Source organism: Typopeltis vanoorti, chromosome 18 (genome assembly GCF_054136105.1).
Source record: "Typopeltis vanoorti isolate ZY-2024b chromosome 18, IOZ_Tvanoo_1.0, whole genome shotgun sequence".
Taxonomy (NCBI): domain Eukaryota; kingdom Metazoa; phylum Arthropoda; class Arachnida; order Uropygi; family Thelyphonidae; genus Typopeltis; species Typopeltis vanoorti.
In genome coordinates this window covers 87,474,446-87,500,783 of record NC_143566.1, presented here as the reverse complement: position 1 = coordinate 87,500,783, position 26,338 = coordinate 87,474,446, and the positions used below count along the sequence as shown (strand labels likewise).

Below are 26,338 nucleotides of genomic sequence, written 5' to 3'. Positions count from 1 at the left end.
AAAATAAAACATTTAATATATGATATGGTTAACAAATTCAAGAACTCTATTTTAAATTGGAACTATACAATTAACTTAACACATCTTCTTAGGTCACTGATGCTAATTCAATGTTCTAACTTTCATATACTATTCACAGTCTCAAAAAAACACAAATCTTCTTATCTCAAGTTAATATAACAATTTCACATTTTATTCAGTCTTCACAAATCTATCAGCTCAATGTTTATATTCACAGCAGGCAATAAACTACGTAAGCTATATTCCAAGCAAATATATTCCCGGACCATGAGCATCGGAGATATATTACAGTTAATGCTAGAATAGAGAAACTTATACAACTACTCTTACCAGACAAATTCTTCAATACATCAAATTATTGAGAGAGCACTTATGAATTAACTTAATTAACATTAGCGGAACACACAACAAATATTCTCCATAGTTAAAACTGTATTACTGTAAGTCGCACTTCACTATTCCAAACAACAGTAATTAGGTACTAATATCTTTTCCTGTTCACTTTTCTCCAAGTAATCAATATAACCTTTTCCTAGGGCAACATAGAATTTAATCGTAATCCAGAAACTAGAACTAATCAGAATTTTCGCATTGACTGTCCAGTTTCCTTTTATCTGATTACGGCATCAACCTTTCTTCATAACAACAGCAGATTTTGCTTATAACATTAAACTTTATGTTTCACTACTTGTAGGTTCACTTCCGAACACTACACACATAAATTTCTGCCCTGAGGATTATATAATCTTAGTTCCGCAAAACTCTCTCCTCACTCCTTAATAATAATTCTTCTCTTCCTTTCTATCTTATCTATGACCTTCCCACTTCTTTCTCTTTCCTCTCTCTCTCTCTCTCTATATCCTTCTAACTATGACCTTCACTCCCACCTTACGTTCGAACGCCATGCTCTACTCCACTCGTGGTTGTTTATGCGTGCGTCTCCATGACAACAGACTGCACGTAAACATTTCACTAATGTAATGTATGGTCTAATATTATTCATGAGTGATTACATAACATTAAATATTTCACAAATAAAAACAACAGAATATTTAAGCTACTTCTTTAAATTTTTGATTACGTATACAGTTAAATATAAATTAACACTTTACGTTACACCATATATATTTAGTTATACAAAATTCTAAACATATTATTATTTTATAAACTAATAGCAGGTCAGATTTTGAGTAAATATTTAATTAGTAATTCTTATTTAAGGAATAATAAATAAATTTATATGAGCCATGATTAATATTTAAATAGGCAATGTTAAATGTGAATGAAAAATAATAAATTACATAACATAGCTTCATTCAGAATTTAACATAGGCTCACCCTTTCTTTGAAAAATTTTTATTATAAGAAAAATTTTTCTTCTGACACTAGGCTCCTTTAAAAAAAAACTGGATTACATATTTCCTTTTCGATTTTTCAAGTAATAGCCAGTTTTACTGAAACTTGGTTCTTTATTATGTTTTGTGCCTTTATTCTCTTTCACTTTATCATCAATTCTCTTATTACTATTATTATCACTTTCTGTATGTCTTTCAAGTTTGTAGTATAGGATTCTCTTCTTTGAATTAAATTTACGTTCTCCATTATTAGAATTAAGTCTTTGTTGTCTCACAACTTGGCGGTTTGTTCTACGATATAGATTAGACATTTTACCAAAATTGACTTCAACCTTTAGTTTACTATCAGTGGTAACTTCTGATTTGGGCTTTGTCACTACTACTTTTTGTTCATCAGTAAGAAGAGGAGTATCAGATTGAATGTGTACATAAGAGTTATCATCACTATCTCTATTAGATGATTGATGCACAGCTGATTTTTCTTCAGTAGATGGTCCTGATTCAAGTGGTAATCTAAACTGTTTTGTTTGATACTTAGACTTATCATAATTATGAATTTCATTTCTTCTAGTATATCTCTTTTTGTTCATCAGGGTTATTTCCTTCTTAGAAAAGTCACAAGAAAATTTATATCTTGCTAAGAAGTTTGTTCCCAAGATAATGTGAGAACCTAGATTGGAAGTAGTGGGGACAACAAGTAGGTCTTGCCACACATACAGTCCAAATTCTGGTAGGTATAATCTTGCTCGAAGCTTTTCATATGCCACAAAGTTTGAGTCTGAGAGAGAAGTAATCCTTACAGGTTGTCTCAGCTTGGCAGTGCTCTTCCACAGTTTGTTTTTTAATGTTAGGAAATAATCCATCCTGATGGTAGAGGCATTGCATCCTGTATCTAATAAGATGTCACATTTAGAACCCAGGATTTCTCCTTTAACTGTCATCATTCTTTCATTAGGTGCCTGGTGTTTCTGAATTCCATTATTTCTTCTGTGGTTCACATATCCAAATTTTGAATTCCATCTGTTGTTATAGTAGTTTTCTTTGTTATGGAAGCAGTTCCTGGCATAATGTCCAACTTTGTTGCAATTGTAACACCTAAGAGGATTTCTTTGCTTTATCTCTGTCTTGGATTGAGGAATAGCAGACATTTGTTGTCTAACATCATTTAATCCTCGCATTACCCTATCTAGATTACTTAAAATAGGTTGACTTTGTTGTTCAACTTGATGTTTGATCATCTCATCAATTTTATTTGTAGTGGGATTTTGATTTTCTTGAGATTTCAGAGTGATAGCTGATAACTGTGTCACAACTTCATTAAGACTATCCATTATAGGCTGATTTAACTTATTCACTTCCTGGTGAATTAAAGTTTTTACTTCTGTCATCAGTTCCCTGTCCAATTGCTCTTTACTCTCTGTCACGTAGTTTACACTACTTGAATTTTCTTCAGTATCCTTTGCTTTTCCCTTTTCAACTTTACTTCTCCTTTCTATTTCTGATTGGTTGAATGAACTATCAGTTTTATTCACGACATTCACAAGACCTGCATTGGTTGAGGGATAAAGGTCACCTAGTATTTGTTCTTTTTCCTTAACACTTTTGAGACACTCTTCTAAAGTAGAAATTTTCTTCTTGTAGGCTGTTTCTCTTAATTCTTGCCTAACACCTTGTCTAAATTGTTGGAACACAGCCCAATCTAAGTGAGGTTTATCTTCACCAGTAACATTCAAACTGTTGGCCAATGTTAATAACCGATTGTAAAAATCAGTAACAGTCTCTTTATCCTTTTGAACAATTTTCTGCAATTTCCACAAGTTAGGACCTACACTTCTAAGTTTACAAAATTGAGACAATAAGGTGTCTTTAAATTTGGAATACTCAAAAGTTTCTCGAAGTATTGGAGAAGAATGCAAAAATGTTTTTGCTTTACCTACCAATTTACTTCTAATCAGAACTAGCAATTGAAAATCAGTCCAACCTGCAATTTCTCTAAGTTTTTCAACATAGGTAAAGAAAAATAGTACATCATCTGATTCTTCACCTGAGTATTGGGGAAAAACCTGTTGCGGGTTTACCGTACGAAAGAATTCACTGTCATTCATTTCAGAGTTTGATGTGACAGCCATAGTGATTAATAAATTACTATCTCAATTAATTCAATCTTTTTACTTTAAAATAAACCTTTATCTTTGCCTGAGTCCAGATTATAACCAGTTCACTGTGATTTAATTATTTCACTTTCTAAAATTTCAGGGAGTAATTCTACGATTATTATCACTAAACTTAAATTCAATTTCTTATCTTATAGTTGTTAAATTTAATTCCTACCTATTAAATCACATCCTGTCGGTTAAATCACATCCTGTCGACTGCGCCATTTGTCGTGACGACTCCTTTCTGTCGTGTTCTAAATCTATCTAGTTTCAAGTCACTTTTATGAATAATACAACTAATTACGAAATGATCACCGATCCAAAAGTAGGGAAATTTATATTTATACTGTGCCACCCTATTCTTAGATTAGTCTATATAAATAGTAGGATCAGTTCTAAATTAAGTTAACAGTCATCTCATTAGGCCGAATCATCTATTATCATTTTTACTTGGGGTTCCCGCAAGATTCGAATGTTTATGAACGGTGCAATAATAAGGAATTCAGGCAAACACAATATTTAGATCAACAAAATAAAACATTTAATATATGATATGGTTAACAAATACAAGAACTATTTTAAATTGGAACTATACAATTAACTTAACACATCTTCTTAGGTCACTGATGCTAATTCAATGTTCTAACTTTCATATACTATTCACAGTCTCAAAAAAACACAAATCTTCTTATCTCAAGTTAATATAACAATTTCACATTTTATTCAGTCTTCACAAATCTATCAGCTCAATGTTTATATTCACAGCAGGCAATAAACTACGTAAGCTATATTCCAAGCAAATATATTCCCGGACCATGAGCATCGGAGATATATTACAGTTAATGCTAGAATAGAGAAACTTATACAACTACTCTTACCAGACAAATTCTTCAATACATCAAATTATTGAGAGAGCACTTATGAATTAACTTAATTAACATTAGCGGAACACATAACAAATATTCTCCATAGTTAAAACTGTATTACTGTAAGTCGCACTTCACTATTCCAAACAACAGTAATTAGGTACTAATATCTTTTCCTGTTCACTTTTCTCCAAGTAATCAATATAACCTTTTCCTAGGGCAACATAGAATTTAATCGTAATCCAGAAACTAGAACTAATCAGAATTTTCGCATTGACTGTCCAGTTTCCTTTTATCTGATTACGGCATCAACCTTTCTTCATAACAACAGCAGATTTTGCTTATAACATTAAACTTTATGTTTCACTACTTGTAGGTTCACTTCCGAACACTACACACATAAATTTCTGCCCAGAGGATTATATAATCTTAGTTCCGCAAAACTCTCTCCTCACTCCTTAATAATAATTCTTCTCTTCCTTTCTATCTTATCTATGACCTTCCCACTTCTTTCTCTTTCCTCTCTCTCTCTCTCTCTCTATATTCTTCTAACTATGACCTTCACTCCCACCTTACGTTCGAACGCCACGCTCTACTCCACTCGTGGTTGTTTATGCGTGCGTCTCCATGACAACAGACTGCACGTAAACATTTCGCTAATGTAATGTATGGTCTAATATTATTCATGAGTGATTACATAACATTAAATATTTCACAAATAAAAACAACAGAATATTTAAGCTACTTCTTTAAATTTTTGATTACGTATACAGTTAAATATAAATTAACACTTTACGTTACACCATATATATTTAGTTATACAAAATTCTAAACATATTATTATTTTATAAACTAATAGCAGGTCAGATTTTGAGTAAATATTTAATTAGTAATTCTTATTTAAGGAATAATAAATAAATTTATATGAGCCATGATTAATATTTAAATAGGCAATGTTAAATGTGAATGAAAAATAATAAATTACATAACATAGCTTCATTCACAATTTAACAGTGTGCATACTGGAAATCACATGCATTAAGTCCAAACCACAGAAGTCTAAGAAATACACTCAGTATAATCATTGATTAAATTAATCTCATTAAGTAATCTTATCAATTCATATCTTCCATAGTTTGAGGAAATGTCAACAAGATCTCCAACTGGTAGATGGTCTTCATATCACAGTGAAGCATCACTGCCACTTCTTATTGGAAGTGGCTGGTGCCACATGTCATATCTAGTTTCTGTTCCCATGCAGTGAGAGTGAAGACCTTCATGGGCATACTCTGCCCATGAAGTTGAGAATGAATGCAGTCAAGAAAGAGTGAGGGCTAGATTTTTCTCTCATAGAGTGGTATTTGATTGGAATGGATTGTCTTTGGGGGTGTGAGGACGTAGTGTGAATGAATTCAAGAAAAGGTATGACAGATAGTGCAAGTGATATGTGGCCTCCCTCAATGAGTCTCTAACTGATGAGGTCTCTCTTACATCACAGGAGGCTAATACCACATATCACTATGCCCACAATGCCTTACCTTGAAAGTTGGAAAATGCACCAATCATAAAAAATCTGATTTATGATTTTTTATGATTGGTTTAATCATAAGAAAATCATAATAAATTTATGATTTTCATTTCTTACAATTACCCTTTTACAGTTTCCAGGAATGAACTTTGTTGGAAGAACTTTTGTTCTGCATAACACAATGAAGCATCACTACCCTTCTTATCAGAAGTGGAAGTGGCTATATTATATCTTATATTTCTGTCTTTTAAGGCACTTTTTACTGGATCAATTCATCTAGAGAACGCTCATATCAGAGCTGTCCAGTGTTTGATAAAGTGTTTTATTTCTAACCCAGCTCTTAGATCCATAAGTTAAAATTGGCTTAAACACCATCTTGTATACAGCTAATTTAGTGTTTTGACTTATTTCTTTCTTATTCCATATAAATTTATTCAGCTGACTTCCTTCCATACCATCTTTGCTAAAAATTGTGCCTAAATAGCTGAAATGTTTTACTTGTTCTATAGGTTCACCATTCAGGGTGCAGTTGATGTTTTCAATATTTCTGCCTATTTTCATTGTCTTTGTCTTTTTATTGCTGATTTTCATACTAAATTTATCATTACAGATATTCAATTGAGTCAGGGAATCTTGCAGACTTGTACTGGATTTATTCAGAAGTATAACACCATCTGCATAAAGTAAAGAGCTAACATTAACATGACCAATTTTAATATTAGATTTAATACCACTTTCCTTCATAATGTGCATCCTTTTCTTACCCCTGATTTACCTCAAACCATCTTCCTGTACCTCCTTCAATTCTAACTGCAGACTTACAGTTTAAATAGAGATTATGCATTGCTTGATATAATGTCCCATTAACACGATGCAACTATGGTGTTTTGAAGAGCTTTCTTCATGGCACCTTGTCACATGCCTTTTACAGATCAACAAAACTTAAAAATACAAATTCTTGTTATGTTCCTGGAAGTATCAATGTAATAGAAATGCTAGCAGGGGGTTCTTTAGGGTCAAAGGTATATAACTGAGATGAGACCTCCATGTAGCCTTTTAAGGTATTAGAGAACCAACTGGAACTTCTGACCTAATTTCCAATCTTACCTTCTCATGGTATTCCCTGTTAGGTATCTACCTGGATACTGAACGAACAAATGAGGATGGGCTGTCAATTTGGGATTTAGCTGACCAAATTGTATTCTTATTGGCTTAAACTACAATGTAAAATGATGTTACAACATGACAGAATTTCATGCCAGCTGGGGCATCACCCAGTTAAACAAGGCCCCCCCTTCCCTGTTGTTTTTGTCACGGAACAAGAGCAAACAGTAAAAACTCAGCTACTAGAACAAATCCCAGAACACATCCCAACTCAGCATCAACAGAGTTCAAGATTGGTACTATCAATGTAAAAGAAATGGAACCAGCCAACTCCATCAAGCGTACTTAAAATTCTGAACATTTCACATTCTTGAACTGTATTTTCTCTCCTCCTTCCTATTATTCACTACTACTTGTCAATTCTCTGACATGAAAGACACTGACATAATACTCATTGAACATTTCCACCATATCTTCTGGAGATGGTGACATAATCCTAGACCACTATAGGATCTTGTTTTGTTGTATTCTATCATACAATTTATGCATTCTGTACAAAAAGGGTTTATCCTACCCACTGATGACATTTTTGTAGGAGTCACATTAATAAAAAAAAAATCTTAGTCAATACTGTGAGACATGTGGAACTTAGTGTTATGCGAAAGTGGAAGGAGGGCAAGACGGTTATGTAACATAATAGTGAATCCAAGGCAGGGACCGAAAATTATAGATCAGTTAGTATTTCGCAATAAATTGAGAGTCAAGTTGGATAAAGGAAATGGCTGCACAGTGATATGGCCATATTTTGCAAAGTCATTTGACAGAATACTTCAGGAAACACTTGTATAAATTGGAGCACATGGAATCTGACAAGATGCTAGTGACATGGATAGGGGAGATGAGGTGATGGACATGTCATAGTAGTATGAGGTAGAGTTGAATCAGTGAGAAGACAGCTGATTAGTGATATGTCACAGGACTCCATAGTTGGGATGTCATTTAATTTGTTCATTAATGATATAAGGAGTAGTATAATGGGGAATATTCAGTTGTTTGTTGGTGATGATGTAGAATGAAATCAATAACAGTGATGTAGAGATCTTGCAATTGAAATTCTGTGACAATGCAGGCAAAAAAATAAAGGTTGTTGTTTTAATGTGGTAAAGCATAGTTGTACAGCTTAGAATGAAAACATAACAGACTATATATTACATTAAAGGACCTGTACTGTAAGAAATTGATGAGACCAGGAATTTGGGAACTATGAGGGAGTCGGAGTTCATGGGTGGGGAAGGAGAAATATGAGGTTTTGTCATGACCATATCTAAATTAGCATGTACAGATTTGGTTGCCTTGTTTCTTGGGATGTGGAAATGGTGAGAGGATTCAGAGGCAAGTGAACAAAATGGTGATTTAAGTCTGTGGAATTATCAGCATCTACTTAAAAAAAAAAAACTTAGTTTTTTTTAAGTAGGTACTGAAGAAACTTTCTAATATTTAACTGGACAGAGAGAGCAAGAGGCTACTTCTCAAAATTACACAAATTAATAAGAGTGAGAACTATATTTATTTTGCTTGGAGAGTGGCAAATTAGTGGAATGAGTTACCTGAGTTGGTTGTGAGAGCTCTGTTAGTGAATATGTTTAAGGGAAAGATTCAGTAACTATTGAACTTTCATGAAGCCCACTTCAGTCTAACTCTTGTGTAATAATAATAACAATATTAAATTAATATGCAGCAAACTTTATGAATTGTGTCTTTAGAAGTTTAATTTTTTTTTTTTCCTTCCTGTCTCTCTCTCTCTCTCTAGCTTGATATACAGGTAGTCATCAGGGGAGTAAATCGACATGGTCATATCAAACACTATCACCAGTACATGGATCATCTATGGGTTGTAAGTGCTTTGATTTTTTTTTTTTTGAATATAGGTAAAAAATAAGACTTTTTTCTCAGATTAGGTGATGCTGATTCTAAAAATAGTCTCGCAGACCTATAGCAACTTCTGTGCAGCACAGTTGCACAGAAGTTGCTATAGGGTGTGCTTGTGTGTGTATTTTATTTTTATTTATTGTATTTATTTTTTTTTTTTAATATCAAGTCTGTCAGTCTCCTGACTTGCTATACACTTCATTGCAAATTCAGTTTTTGTTATTCAAGGCAGATGTCAACATTAGGCTAATCTTCAGGCGCAAGGAGCCTCAATAATTATGGCTTCATTAATGCATTAATATGTCTAAGATCTGGAAAACAGTCATTCTGAGACCACATTCAGCTTGACTTCTCTGAATTAACTTCGTTTTTTATATGCACCTCTCCAATTCCCAGAGAATACCTTGATAGGACTTTGGTTACTTTTCAGTTATGTTTAAGCTGTTTCTGTGGCAATCTAGTTGAGTGCTGTTTGTCTTAATTTGTGCTATGAAGATGCTCGTTTGAAATCCACTGAAATATTAGGAACTCAATAAATTGTTGCCTCTGGTGTTTATACTGCAGAGAAAGAATAATTCAAATTACCTTATTCATTCACCCTGTCATCTGCCTTCTATAATACTAAAAGGAGATATAAAAAAAAGATGGAAAAACACTTGACATGCATCTCCAGAATTAGAAACTATTTTTCATGAGATTAATCAACAGTGCCAAATAAACTGGACTTACTATCTGTCTAGATCCAGTGCATGAAGAACAGTTACTATTAGAATCACAATATTCAACCAATACATTATCAGAATAGTCAGTGATCCAGTAAATATTTAGGGCAATTCATCCAGGTGAATAATTGATATCTCAGGGCAGAAAGAAACATGCCACTTGTACCTTTAACTACATAAGAAACTCACCAGCTACATTCTGTTGTTTCCTCATATGACAACAAAATCTAGAACACTATTAAAGGAGGAAAAGAAGTGTAATCACCACACAGTGAGCAATAAAAAGAAACTCTACATCCATGCAACTTCCCAGATACATCATTTTTCTGACTTCTCACATTCATTCTTTCAGAGAACTCTGCTTGCCTAACACCAAACTCCTTTAAATATAATCCATCCTACAAGTATAAATCGCAACCATCAAAATGAACCCATACATCAACATACTGCACACCATATCTTCTACACAGTCTCCTCACTGAATAATTTGTAATCACAGCTTACTACTGTCATATTGTGAATTTTTGCCATCATACTTCTCTTTTTCAAGTCATTCTTTCTGACTACAACAATCATGTCATTCACTTATTGACTTTTTACATTATGGTTATATAAATGAATCTTCACTCCCACAAAACATACTAGCATTGCTCATTCATCTTGCATGCCCCTCATTTCATCTTTCTGCTTTCTTGTAGCTTGTTTACATCTTCAAGTTTTGTTTCCTTTCTTTCCTCTCTTATTTGCCAAGTGTTTTTCTAGCCTAACTCCCATGTGATGACATTATGAAGCACTTGTCAAAGCCTCAATTTCAACCATCATAAATTTTTCCATTGAGCTGCTCAGCTTTTTCTGCTTTCATATATCTTTCCATACACATTTTTAACTCTTTCATGCAAACACCTCCATTCATGCTTGCATTCATCATAACTCTTGTCACTACCTGCCATGCCATCACATTTGCTCCGTCATTTGAAATTTCACTCACATTCAGTAATTCATGATCCTCAGTATGTCTGTTCAGCACACATTTTTGGTTTATTCTAAGATCATCATTGCCTTTCTCCCTGCAAACTGCCCTCCACACATACATTCTTACATTCCACCCTATGCTATATCAAACAGTCTTTGATAATAAAATTCAAAGTACTTAACAAGTTACACTGTTCTACCAATCACACACCGTGTCAGTTATTTTATATATATATACTTTAAAATAAGCATTTAGCTACACAAATGATTAAAAACCCATTGGAGATAATTAATTTTTCAAAAATTCATGGATTATTCTCACTTTGTTTTTTTGAGTGCAATGTCCTAATGATGCTGTCAAATGTTAGAAACTGAAACATGTTGATATATCCTTTTTTAATTCTTATTAAAGATATGTTTTCATGAGTGTGTAGCATGGTATCTCATTCATTCAAGTAGCTTCCTTAATTACAGTTGTCCCCCTCCAAACAAGAAAGAAAAGATTTGACTCAGAATGGATTAATATTGGTTTAGTTTTTTAAATAGTAGATAAGATGGTTCTATGCTAAATCATACCTAAATGAAAAAAATGCAGATTGTTTGATAGAAAGAACAGAAAAAAATAGTATGTGGCTGCAACTTCTTTCCCATTTATTTATTTATTAATTATTGAACTTTCAAATCATAAATTCGTTCTTCGATAATCACAACAGAATATTAGTTTATAAATTCCTTTTGCAGACGCAATGTCCTGATGATCCTATGACACATTTTGCTCGTGGTTATGAAGATTATCTTCAGGTACCTCTTCAGGTGAGTTAATAAATCTCCACAAAGTTTCCAGGTTTTTTTGTTTGTTTTTTTCCATCAGAATACATCTTTTTTAAAATTCTTTAAAAGACTATATGCTGCATGATAAACCTTAGTCCATCTCATGGCGAACGAAATTGATATAAGAAAGCATTGATTGAACATCATCAGATTTTCACTTTATAGTAAAGGAATCATGGGAATATAACTGCAATATTTGAGTTTTATAGATCTGGAAAAGACATTTGACCATGTGTCAAGAGAAAAGCTCTTCAAAATGCTACAATTATTGGTGTAAATGGAACACTGTATCAAGCAGTATATAGTGTGTATTTGAGTTGCAAGTAAACAACTAGTATTGAAGGAGGTACAGGAAGATGGTTTGATATAAAATTATGTAAGACAATGATGCACACTCTCCAGTGTTATTCATCATGTACATGGATTGCATTATGAAGGAAAGTGGCATTAGTCCTCTTATCAAAATGGGATATGTTAACCTCAGCTCTTTACTTCATGCAGATGAGGTAAAGAGCTGAGTTTAACATATACTCCCAGATAAATCCACTGCAAATATTCAGGATTTCTTAACTAAACTGTTGTACCAAATTTGCTACAAAAATCAGCATTAAAAGAGACAGCCTATGAAAATAGGCAGGAACATTGAAAACATCAGCTGCATTCAGGATGCAGCTGATTGGAACAGATAAAAATTTCTGCTATGTAGACAGTTTCATTGAAGATGGGAAATTTGGAAATAGACAAGAGTATAATCAGGAGTGGTACTATGTTGTGTTATATCAATGAGTTGGTATTCAGTATGAGAGAAATCAGAACACTACATTAGTCATATAGAAAAAGTATTCAAACCAGTTTTAACTTTTATGAATCTGAGAACTAAAAACAAGGATATTAGGAAGAAGCCCAACATTGTTAGCATTCAAGAATGTGTGAGTAGAGTAATCTCAGGTGATATGGTCATTTAAACAAATTGGGAGAGGAAAAGTTAGCAAAACAGTTTTTTGTTGCCAAGATATCAGAAAAGAGATTCATAGGGATATTAAGATGTAGGTGAATTGGTGTAGTTAGAAGTGCCTTAGACAATTGAAATATATGATATGACAGTATTGGAGTCCTGACAGATAAGATAAATTTATAGAGAAATTGTCAGTCCCCTCCCAAAGAGCTTAGTAATTATATAGTACCATAGTAGCATCATCCCTTGAGGGTACACAAATTGTGACTCTTTGTACCCTCAAGTATGATGGTATTCATCCTAAAGTATGGTGGTACAGAAGCATACTATAATGCACACCACGATGTGCTATAACAAACTACAGAAAATTCACAATTTGTGTACCCTCAAGGGATGTCTGAAGTCCATAGAACAAATGCTATTTTAAGCTCACTATTACAAAAAGTTAATTCTCAAAATTCAGTTTTGAGAAACTGAATTTCCTAGCAAATGATTACAGTCAGTAGTCAAAAGAAATGGTGAGAAATCGTGATAACGTGAAAAACAGTACAAATGCAAACAATGACGGGAGACTGATATGAAATTATAAAAACAAAATCCAGAATTAACGTTTAAATTTTTAAAATGTTATATTTCATATTTTGGTTAATAACTCATTTTGTGTTCTTTATCTTTATCAGTGTGCCTGTTCTGAGCAATGAAATGAGGTAGAGGGTTTTTTCACCCAGAAAAAACCCTCTACCTCTGTATGAGACTAGCTAACACACCTCTAGTCGAAAGAGATCAGATAAAGGTTCCTCGCACCATGGGCAGGAATCGAACCCAGGTCTTTCCAACCAAGGGACTTTGACTATACTGACTGAGGTACAGAGGCTCAGGGTATTTCCTACTATTGTAAAACTTGATTTTGCATGCACCTGTGTAGTGCTGTGTGTGAGGGGGGGGGGGGGTCACTATACTACACTGGTGTCCAAAACCTAAGGACAAACACTATGTCTGAATATTACAACCACGAATTCAGACAAATGAGCTTGTGGCAATTTGTATAACTGGCGATTTTGAATAGAAAGCACATTCACATTCAAATTTTCAAATCACAATATAAAAAGTATTGGAATTTAATATACGAAATTTATAACACATTTTTTGTGTAATATAATTTATTAGGATGCTGACAATAAATTTATGTCCACATTTGACTATAGTCATGAAAATTTTTTTCATGACTATAGTCAAATATAAGTGGATCAATGAACACTCAATACAGCAACTACTGTAGCCAGGAAACAGCCCAGATTTCAACCCCATTCAGAAACTGTGTCACCTGCTGTAAACATATTTTTTTGGTAATTAAATTTGAATCCTATTTGAAAAGGGATAATAACACAATAATTGTTGCAAATAATGAAGAAGGTAATATAATATTTTTTATTAATATTTGGCTCTTTTTATTACAAAATCTGACATAATTTGGAAACGACAACAAATTTTCAAATATTTCAAAATGAAGTGAACAGTGATATTTTCACTGGAACTTCAGGAGCTCTAAGAATCATTATAAGGATATGGAACTATGAATTGACAGTTGCATCCACCAGGAAATTTATTTTGTCAATGCTCTACCAAGCTGTAATAATCTTCATCTTCCTCTGAATCTTTTTTCTTTCAACCTGGTAGAGAACACTTGTTTTGCTAATCTTTCCTCTCCCATTCTGTTTAAGTGACCATACCACCCGAGATTAGCTCTGCTAACAATGTCCAGTTCTTCCTAATATCCTCGTTTTTCATATGATATTGTGATTAATGCCATCTGATTAAGCCTCTTAATCTTTATCAGGACTCTCATATCAGAGGTATCCAGTCTTTGATCGTTTTATTTTTCTAACCCAGCTCTCAGATCAATAAGTTAAAATTGTTTGAACACTATCTTGTATACAGCTGATTTAGTGTTTTGACTAATTTCTCTCTTATTCCATATAAGTTTATTCAGTTGATTTCCTACCACACTAGTTTTGTTGATTCTGTTGTCTATTTTTAAAATTAATTTACCATCTTCACTAAAAATTGTGCCCAAGTAGCTGAAATGTTTTACTCTATAGGTTGTCCATTCATTGGGGTGCTTAAGGGTCAAAGCTGTATAACTGAGAGGAGACCTCCACATAGCCTTTAAAGGAATGCGGAGAACCGACCAGGGCTTCTGACCTAGTGTCCAATCCTCACCTTCTCGTGGTGCACCCTGTTGGGTATCTACTTTGATACTGAACGAACGAGGATGGGCTGGCAATTTGGGATTTAGCCGACCAAATTGTATTCTTATTGGTTAAACCAAAATAAAAAATGATGGTACAACATGACAAAATTTCATGCCGGCTGGGGCGTCGCCCGGTTAAACAAGGCCCCCGTTGTTTTCGCCAGGGAACCAGGGCGAACAGCGAAAAGTCAGCTACTGGAACAAATCTGAAAACAAACCCCAACTCAACATCACCAGAGTTAAAGATCGGTACTATCAACGTAAGAAGCCTGAATGGCAAAGAAATGGAGCTAGCTGAGGAATTAGATAAGTACCAGATCGACATAATAGGGGTGACTGAAACAAAAAAGACCAAAACTGGTGAGATCTTTCTGAGCAATAAATACAAAATGTTATATTTAGGCAATGACAATCAAGGAAAAGAAGGAGTAGCCATAGTATTCAACACAAAATACGAGGCTAATCTTCTTGAATGGCAGTCAGTCTCAAGTAGAGTAATGTGGGCAAATATGAGAATGGGGAACTGGACAATGAGACTTATTTGTGCCTATGGTCCCGCAGAAGGTTCTACTAAGGTAGAAGTGGAGGAATTTTTTGAGGCTTTAGAAAAAGCAACTGACACAATGAAAAAGGAAAAGTTGGTCCTTGTTGGGGATCTAAATAGTAGAGTAGGAAATGATTGTGAGACATACAAAAATATTTTGGGAAAATTTGGAGAAAAGAGCAAAGCTAATAATAATGGCAAATATCTGTTGGATTTCTGCTCAGGACATGGACTGGTTATTACGAACACCATGTTCCAACATAAAAATGTGCACAAATTCACATGGAGAGAAGAGGCTAGGAATAAGAAAAGTCTCATTGACTATGTTATTATTGATAGTGATGTTTTCTCCCTGGTGCAGGACACCAGAGTGTACAGAGGATTTGAAATTGGAAGTGATCACTATTTAGTCTTGAGCAGGATAAAATTGAATTTCATATTGAAAAGAATAACATGTAAGAAAGTTTTAAAGCGAATAAAAGTTGAGCAGCTCTCAGATGTAAACTGTAGACTAAAATACAGAAATATTATTGAAAAGAAAATGAAAGAGTTTGAGAACAGGAATCAAACCTTGGAGATTCAGTGGCAAACTCTGAAGGAAATATTGATTGATTCTGCCAGAGAGGCATGTGGTGAGGTTGTGTGCAAAGATAAAAAAATCAGAACTCCCTGGTGGACACAGGAAGTTAAAGAGGCAGTGAAGGAAAAGAAGAAAGCATATCAAAAGTTCCTGGCAAATAAGTCAGCTTTTACTCTTACAGAATACAGAGACAAATGTAAGAAAGCTAAACAGTGTGTAAAACTAGCTAAACAAAAGTCATGGGAGGACTTTGGCAAGAATATAGAAAATAAATATCAAGAAGGTGGCAAAATATTCTGGAGGTTGTTGAAGAAGCTTAGGAATGGAGGAAAGAGTGCTGTAAAAGGAATTAGAGATGATAAAGGTGAAATGAAAACAGGAGAAAAAGATATCCTTGAAGTATGGAGTAATTACTTTGAAAAACTGCTAAATGAAACAAGCAGTGATGACAGCACAGTGATAAAAAACACTGACCAGGCATGCAGTCAGGAATACATATCCATACTTGAAGTAGAAAAAGCCGTCAAAGGCTTGAAATGTGGAAAGGCAGCAGGAGTAGATGATATTCGACCAGAAATGCTGAAGTATGGTGGTATAAGAGTCTTACAGTGGCTGCACTGCATAGTTCAGAAAGCCTGGACAGAGGGACGAATTCCCGATGATTGGAGTAGAGCTCTCATAGTACCCATATATAAAAAGGGAAATAAAACTGAATGTGAGAATTACAGAGGTATTTCCCTACTGAGTGTTCCTGGCAAGATCTATGCAAGTATACTTGAGAAACGGTTGAGAAGAATTGTGGAAGAAAAGCTTGGTGAAGAACAAGCTGGATTCAGGCCAAATAGAGGCTGTCAGGATCAGATCTTCACTTTACGACAAATAGTCGAGAAAGCATGGGAATATAACAAAGATCTGTATTTAAGTTTTGTCGATTTGGAAAAGGCATATGACAAGGTGCCAAGAGAGAAGCTATTCAATACGCTGCAGTTATATGGTGTCAATGGGGCATTATATCAAGCAATACTTAGTCTTTATTTGAGTTGTGAGTCAGCAGTTAGAATTGAAGGAAGTACAGGAAGATGGTTTAATGTTAAATCTGGTGTGAGACAAGGATGTACATTATCCCCTCTGTTATTCATTATCTATATGGATCACATTATGAAGCAATGTGGTATTAAACCTGATATCAAAATTGGAAATGTTAATGTCAGCTCTTTGCTTTATGCGGATGATGTTATACTTCTAAATAAATCCGCTACAAGTCTGCAAGATTCTCTGACTAAATTGAATAGCTGTTGTAATAGATATGGTATGAAGGTCAGCAATAAAAAGACAAAGACAATGAAAATAGGCAGAATCATTGAAAATGTCAACTGTGTTGTGAATGGAGAACCTGTTGAACAAGTAAAACATTTCAGCTACTTAGGCACAATTTTTACTGAAGATGGTAAACTAAATATAGAAATAGACAACAGAATCAGCAAAGCTGGTATCGTGGGAAGTCAATTGAATAAATTCATATGGAATAAGAAAGAAATTAGTCGGAACACTAAATTAGCTGTATACAAGACTGTGTTCAAACCAATTTTAACTTATGGATCTGAGAGCTGGGTCAGAAGTAAAACACTTGACCAAAGACTAGAGACTGCAGATATGAGAGTCCTGAGAAAGATTAGAGGCGTGAACAGATGGCATCAATGGCAATATCATATTAAAAATGAGGATATTAGGAAAGAACTTGACATTGTCAGCATCCAGGAATGCGTTAGCAGAGCTAATCTCAGATGGTATGGTCACTTAAATAGAATGGGAGAGGAAAGATTAGCAAAACAAGTGTTCTCTGCCAGGTTGGCAGGAAAACGACCCAGAAAGTAGACCAAGATATAGGTGGATTGATATGGTACAAAGTGCCTTAGACGATAGAAATATAAGATCTGATAATGTTGGAGTCTTGACAAGTAACAGACTGATTTGGAGGAAAATTGTAGATAGGAAGTTAGTAATGATGTAATTTTTTCATGTAGTACTGTCATATCCTGTACACCCCTTGAGGGTACATGGCAGGAATTTGATGATGATGATGATGGTTGTCCATTCATTATGCAGTTAATATTTTCGATGTTTCTGCCTATTTTCATTGTCTTTGTCTTGTTATTGCTGATTTTCTTACCAAATTCGTTACAGCAGTCATTCAATTGAGTCAAGCTTGTACTGAATCTGTTTAGAAGTATAACATCATTTGCATAAAGTGAAGAGCAGAGATTAACATCTCAGCTCTTTTGATATCAGGTTTAATACTGCTTTCCTTCCTAATGTGTTCAATATAGATAATAAATAAAAGATGGGATAATGTATATTCTTGTTTGACACCAGAATTAACATCAAACCATCTTCCTGCACTTGCAATTCTAACTGCTGACTTAACTCAAAGACTAAGTATTGCTTGATATAATATCCTATTGACACCATATAATTGTAGCATTCTGAAAAACTTTTCTCTTGGCACCTTGTCATATGCCTTTTGCAGATCTACAAAACTTAAATACAGATCTTTGTTATATTCCCATGATTTCTCAACTATTTGTGGTAAAGTGACAATCTGATTTTGACAGCTTCTATCTGGCCTGAATCTAGCTTGTTCATTACCAAGATTCCCTTCCACAATCCTTCTCAACTGTTTCTCAAGTATACTTGCATAAATGTTATCAGGAACACTTGGTAGAGAAATACCTCTGTAATTCTCACATTCAATTTTCCCTTTTTGTACTGGAACTCTACTCCAGTAATCTGGAATTCGTCCCTCTGTCCAGGCCTTCTGAACTACGTAGTGCAGCCACTACAAGATTTTTATACCTCCATACTTGAGCATGTCTGGTGGAATATCATCTACTCCCACAGTCTTTCCACCTTTTGATGGCTTTTTCTACTTTAAGTATGAATATGTATTCTTGATTGTATGCTTGTTGAGTGTTTTTACCACTGTGCTGTCACTGCTTGTTTCATTTAGCAATTTTTTGAAGTAATTCCTCCATACATCAAGGATATCTTTTTCTCCAGTTTTCATGTCACCTTTATCGTCTCTCATTCCTTTTAGAGCACTCTTTCCTCAATTTCTAAGCTTTTTCAACAGCCACCAGAATATTTTTCCACCTTCCTGATATTTATTTTCTGTGTTCTTACCAAGTCTTCCCATGACTTTTGTTTAGCTAGTTTTACATAGTTTTTAGCTTTCTTACATTTGTCTCTGCATTCTCTAAGAGCACAAGCTAACTTATTTACCAGGAGCTTTCTGTATGCTTTCTTCTTTTTCTTCACCGCCTCCTTAACTTCCTGTGTCCACCATGGATTTCTGATTTTTCTATCCTTGCAGACAACCTCACCACATGCCTCTGGTTGAATCAAAACTTTCTCACATGTTCTTCTTTTCAATATGAAATTCAATTTTATCCTGCTCAAGACTAAATGGTGATCACTTCCAATTTCAAATCCTCTGTACACTAGTGTCCTGCATTAGTGAGAAAACATCACTATCAACAATAACAGTCAATGAGACTTTTCTTATTCCTTACTTCTTCTGTCCATGTGAATTTTGTGCACGTTTTTATGTTGGAACATTGTGTTAGTAATAGTCCATGTCCTGAGCAGAAATCCAACAGGTATTTTCCATAATTATTAGCTTTGTTCTTTTCTCCAAATTTTCTCAAAATATTTCTGTATGTCTGACAATCATTTCCTACTCTGCTATTTAGATCTTCAACAAGAATCAACTTTTCCTTTTTCATTATGTCAGTTGCTTTCTCTAAAGCCTCAGAAAATTCCTGAACTTCTACCTTATTAGAACCTTTTGTGGAACCATACGCACAAATAAGTCTCATTGTCCAGGTCCCAATTCTGATATTTGCCTACATCACTCTACTTGATATTGCCTGCGATTCAAGAAGATTAGCTTTGTATTTAGTGTTGACTACTATAGCTACTTCATCTTTTCCCTGATTGTCATTTCCTGAATATAACGTTTTGTATTTATTGCTCAGAAAGATCTCACCAATGTTTGTCTTTTTTGTTTCAATCGTCCCTATTATGTTGCTTTCGTACTTATCCAATTCTTCTGCTAGTTTCATTTCTTTGCCATTTGGGATTGTTATATTGATAGTGTACCGATCTTGAACTCTGGTGATGTTGAGTTGTGGTGTGTTTCAGGATTTGTTCTAGTAGCTGACTTTCACTGTTCACTCTGGTTCCCAGGCGAAAACAACAGGGACCTTCTTTAACCTGCCGTTAGTAAGGTGGTGTGTCACAGACCTCAAAGATTTTAAATTGACTATAACCTTTTAACAACGCTTAGCTTTGGGTAATACCTCAGTACAGCTTCTCCTCCCGTAACCCACTGTTCGACGTCATAGACAACAAGCTGTTGCGTGCAAGCAAGTTTAGTGTGCTGGGGTCCACCACATCTCACCTTACCAAAAGCGTGACTATATTTACTTCCAAAATCTAAGTTGTTTTCGTGTATATTCTACTAAAATATTATCGTTACTGCTGTGTCTTCTATATTTTTACATACCAACTATAAGCAAATAAGTTTTCATAAATATTTAGAGGGTATTTTGAGAATAATATTTTTTTTTTATCAGATGAATTACTAGCAGAAAGAACAGAGGTTACGTCAACTTATAGATGACGCTTTGACAGACAAGGAGCCATTTAGCGGAGATGATGATAGTGAAATTGATTTAGAATTAGTCAGTAACCATGAGTCCGATACAGAACAAGACTGTGAGGAAGAATCTTAAACAATACGTAATCTAATATTGATTAAAAAGATATGGATTTCTATAATACACTACATTATTTGGGTGGGTCTGCGGGACCTCATCTTACCACTTTTGTTTACATTTTCCCACCTCACCAGTGCTGGGTTAACCAGGTGATGCCCCAGCTGGCATGAAATTCTGTCATGTTGTACAATCATTTTACATTGTGGTTTAAGCCATAAGAATGCAATTTGGTTGGCTAAATCCCAAATTGCCACTCTATCCTCATTTGTTCAGTATCCAGGTAGATACCTAACAGGATGCACCACAAGAAGTTAAGGATTGGACATTACGTCAGAAGCTCTGTTCGTTTCTCTGCATTCCTTTAAAGGCTGTGTGGAGGCCTCCTCTCAGTTATACAGCTTTGAACTCTTAGCACCCCTCCCAAGCATATTTCTCAAGTATACTTACATAAATCTTACCACGAATGCCCAGTTGGGAAATTCCTCTATGATTCTCACATACCATTTTATTTTCTTTTTTATAGATGGTTAATATGAGAGCCCTACTCCAGTCATTTGGAATTCAACCTCTTTAGTCCAGGCCTTCTGAATTATGCAGTGCAGCCACCATAAAACTTTATGCCTCCATACTAGAGTATGTCTGATCAAATATCATCTACTCCAGCTGCCTTTCCACATATCAGGTTTTTGATGCCGTTTTCTCTTTCGAGTATTGATATGTATTCCTGATTGCATTCCTGTTCAGTTTTTTACCACTATTCTCTTACTGCTTGTTTCATTTAGCAATCTTTCAAAATAATGAATCCAAACATCTAGAATATCTTTGTTCAGTTTTCATGTTGTCGTGATCATCTCTGATTCTCTTTATAGTACCCTTTCTCTCATTTCTAAACTTATTTCAATAACTTTCAGAATATTTTGCCATCTTCTTCATATTTATTTTCTATGTTCTTCCCCAAGTAAGTCTTTTCATGATTTTTGTTTAGCTAGTTTTACACAGTCCTCTTTCGCTTTCTTATATTTTTGTCTGTATTCTCCAAGAGCACAAGCTGACTTACTCATTAAGAACTTTCAGTATGATTTCTTCTTTTCCTTGACTGGCTCTTGAACTTCTTGATAATTTAAATCTACTTCCAAATTGAACTGTCATTTTTCAGGTCTCCGGTGTTATCTTATATTTCAGTATTCTGAGTTACTTAATATCAGAACAACTTATAACCTAGTTAGCTTTGAAATTAACATATAAATGTGAGAATTAAACATTCTTTATTGACTATTGCACTACTAATCCATTAAGATACTGATATTAGTGTTCCTGTGGGTCTTTTTTTTTTTTTTTACCATCTGGTGTAAAAATGAAACAGAACAGTCATTTGGTTGCTGGTGCAACTTTTGATTGCAACCAAGTAATGGCGACATGCAATGAGATGTGTACAGTGATTAATAATAGTGCATCATGGAAGAGTTTTATATAGAACATAAACAGTGATATTAATAACTCTTTACACTAATAAGTAGCTTTGATATGTGCTTTTACTTTTTACTGATAATCATTCCATTCCTTCTACTCTGTGACAGATTTTGCATTGCTCAAACATTCCAAGTTTTAAAATATTTTGTCAATCAATAACAAGGAATGAAAATATTTCAACTGAAACATGGAATAACTTTTGAGAGTAATTACCTTATATTTCTTTCATTATCTCACTACAGTTTAATATTGAAGCTTGAGAGAATACATATTATTGATTGATTAAAGTGATATCTTTTTTGCAAGTTAAGTAATTACTTTTTTTCTTTTTCTTTTTTTTTTTTACAGCCCTTGATGGATAATTTGGAATCTTGTACTTATGAAATATTCGAAAAAGATCCAATAAAGTACACAGAATATCAAAAGGTAAGGAAATGTTGCTGGCTTATAAAGCTTGCTTTTAAAATTTTCCATGTTTTATTTAAAAAGAAAAACTTTTTGTTTTATTTTAGGCCATGTACCAGGCACTTTTAGATAGAATTAGTGATGATGAAAAGGATACAAAAGAAATGTAAGTACACTCATTCCATTCTTAAAAGTTAAAATTTAAATTAAGAATTTAGTTTTACAACGTTGTTCATATTCTAGGTGTGCATGCACACTTTTTTTTTCCTGTATATTTTTCCTACTTTAGAAAAATTAAAAGCTAAGGTGTTTTTTTTTTTCCCCAGCTGTGACAAAACTGATATGCATAATATAAATTGCCCACCTCACTTAAAAGTTGACTTAATTTGCAGGTTCTATATAAACTGTTGCTGAGGGACATTTTCCATATATTTTAAATCTGAACTTCATGCATATGATGTCTATCTTATATATTAGAAAGACTGATTACCACTTATGGCTGAATTGGTGTTTAGGGATTAATATTCTTTGAGTTGTTAAATTTCTTGATGGTACTTGATTTGAATTATTATTTTTTTTTTTTTTTATGCAAAAGTCTGGATTGAAAACAGAGAAGAGCTTAATTTGTAGTGAGACAATAGCTGCATTAATTGCAATTGTTGGAACGTCCTACCTAACCAACTGTTCCATTTTTGTTGGTTTGTTAATCTTATCTTTACCTCTTTAAATTCTGTTTTTCTTCGTTAGTTGTTGATTGATGCTCATCTGAATATAAAGAAATTTATATTATACTGCACCACCCTATATTCAGATTAGTCTAAATAATATAGAGGAATCAATCATCAACTATGCTTATATTATCACTTTATCTTCAGGCTAAGGTTATTTAATAGCTTTTAAGGCCTCCGCAAAGGTCCGATTAATTTTATGAGCAGTGCAATGAAAGAAAATCAGGCAAACACCAAGTTTAACTCAACAAAAGAAAACATTTAATGTGGAATAGTACAACATATACATTCAAGTATAACTATCTGCAAAAGGTTATCGAATTGAACAATTACAAAAATTCATATTCGGATATTAGTAACTTCTTAATTTGGTTTGAGGATTATGGCTAATGTTGACACTTCTTAATTCTTAAAGCATCAGTATTTCTTTCACATAGTTGTCTTTACCCAATTAGATGAATGAAATCATAAATATATTCTTCTTCTTTGAGTGCCATTTCCTATCGGAGGTCGGCGACCACCTTGGCAAATTTTGAGCGATTCTCAGCTATTCTGAGCAGTCTCTCAGAGTTCATACCAGTCCACTGTCTGATATCTGCCAGCCAAGATTTTCTTTGTCTTCCTTGTCCTCTTCTTCCATTTATCTTCCCTTTTATAATCAATTGAAGTATCTTATATTTTTCATTACGAAGTAGGTGACCTTCTTTTTATGGTATCTAAAAGTTCACGTGATTTCCCCATTTGTTCCAGTACTTCCTGATTGGACGTTTTTGTTGTCCATGGGATTTTTAAGGTCCAAGTTTCTGCACCGTACAGCAGTACAGACCATACATAGCATTTAATCATGCGTACTCTAAGTTTTAAGTTTAAACTGCGGTTACACAGTGTTGATTTCATCAAGAGAAAATTTTTTCTTGTCATTTCAATTCTAACTTTTATTTCCATTTCTGGATTGCAATCTTCATTTAACCAGCATCCGAGATATTTAAACTTTGCCACCCTTTCTATTTGTTTCCTATTTAAAGAAAGTGCTAAATTAAGAATTGGTTTCTTACTTATAACCATGAATTTAGTTTTGGTGATATTTATTTTTAATCCCATTTTTTCACTCTGCATTTATTAGTTCCAAAAGATTTTGAAGATCCTGAATATTGTCAGCCAGAAGAGCTGTATCATCGGCATATCGGATGCTACTGATGATTTCACCATTTACACTAATCCCTTCCTTTCTTCTTTCCAAGACTTTTTGAAATATGGCTTCTGAGTAGATGTTAAAAAGAAGAGGTGACAGCACACATCCTTGCCTTACTCCTCATTTGATGTTAATGGAGTCTGTAATAATGTCATCAACTTGAACAGATGCCTTTTGGTTCCAATATAAGTTTTCAATGATCCTGATGTCTTTACCATCTAATCCAATTCTTTTTAATAGTACAATCATTTTAGTATGTTGGACTTTGTCAAATGCTTTCTTGAAGTCGATGAAGCAAATGAATATTACCTTGTTTTGGTCAATACATTTTTGAAATAAGATCTGAGAACAGAAAAGGGCCTCTCTTGTTTCTAAAGCCGAATTGGGTATCACTGATGGTGTCTTCACATTTTCTGTATATTCTTTTTTGAATTATTTTCAGAAACATTTTGAGAACGTGACTCATTAGGCTGATCATTCTATAGTCATTACAAGTTTTCGCATTTACTTTTTTAGGTAGCATGATGAAGGTCGACTGTAACCAGTCTTGAGGGATTATGCCTGTATCGTAGATCTTATTAAATAGCTTTACTAATATATTAATGTTGTCACCTTCCATTAATTTTTTCTGCTGGTATTCTATCTGGTCCTAGAGCTTTACCATTTTTAGCTGAGTTTAATGCACATTCTACCTCTGATTTTAGAATGCATGGATCTTCCATATGGTCATAAGTATTTTCTGGGTTCTGTCTGTTATCAGTAAAGAGTTCTATATATTTCACCCATTCTTGTATTTTCGGTACACAATAAATAATGGAAAAAACTCACGTAGAAAGATTATTTATTATTACTATCCCTTATGTACAAGGCATCAGTGAACGTATAGCAAAAGTTTTAAAACCACTGAATATTTTTGTTGCCTTTCGACCGTTTAGAAAAATCTCCACCTTTCTCACTTCTCCTAAGGACAAGCTTCCACATCTTAATCATCCAGGTGTCTACCAGATTCCGTGCTCTTGTGGATTATCTTATTTCGGACAAACAGGAAGATCTGCCTCTATTCGGCTAGAAGAACACCAATCTTATATTGAATACTTTAAACCTGAAAAGTCTGGACTTTCTGAACACATGCCATCTTCACTAGACACAGAGTTCATTGGAGAAAGACAAGAGTTCTTCACAAAAGTCAGTTTCTCATGGAATGCCTTTATAAAGAAACATGTGAAACTCTACTTCATTCTCCTAACTTAAACAGATCCGATGGCTTATGTCTATCCCCTTTATGGGAGATAGTACTTTACAAATCAGCTAATCTTTCCTAACTTTTTATTGTATTAATTTTTTTAGGAAAGTTATTGACCTTTTTAGTTATCTTACACCAGCTACTTAGGTGGCGCTTTTTGGAATTGTCAGTTAGTGTTTAATTTTGAGCTTATTGTACTGAAGATGCCTGTGACACACAGGCGAAAATTATACTAATAAATAATCTTTCGATGTGAGTTTTTCCATTATTTATTGTGTATCGATATGTCTACTCACGGTTTACCTCTTTTAAAACTTATTCTTGTATTTTGTCATCCTTTTTGGATATAATTTCTCCCTTTTTGTTTCGAAGGATGCAGAATTGTTTTTTCTTATATATACCTGAGGTCTCTTTCATCTTTTTGTGTAGATTAAAATTGTCATGTTTTTCCTGTAGAATTTCTATTTTTTTACATTTTTCATTCATCCAGATTTCTTTTGCTTTTTTGATCTTGTGTTTAATAATTTTCTGAACCTCTGTATATTTTTTTGGATTATGATTTTTATATGATCTGCGTTAATCCATGAGAGAAAGAATTTCATCAGTCATCCAATCTTTCTTTTTTACTGCTCTATTAGGACATAAGGTATTGGTACATTTCTCTATGAAGACAGATTTCAATTTGTCCCACGATTCATCAACCCTGAT

General features: G+C 33.9%; 1 protein-coding gene across 1 annotated transcript in view; it reads left to right on the top strand.

Moving 5' to 3' along the window:
* csul (protein arginine N-methyltransferase 5) overlaps nucleotides 1-26,338 on the top strand; it is a 176,954-nt gene that overhangs the window by 78,646 nt on the left and 71,970 nt on the right. The window contains exons 7-10 of the mRNA XM_090408092.1: nucleotides 8,841-8,924; nucleotides 11,395-11,466; nucleotides 22,411-22,488; nucleotides 22,575-22,633. Coding sequence (XP_090264218.1) covers nucleotides 8,841-8,924; nucleotides 11,395-11,466; nucleotides 22,411-22,488; nucleotides 22,575-22,633 — 293 coding nt within the window. The remainder of the gene's footprint in view (nucleotides 1-8,840; nucleotides 8,925-11,394; nucleotides 11,467-22,410; nucleotides 22,489-22,574; nucleotides 22,634-26,338) is intronic.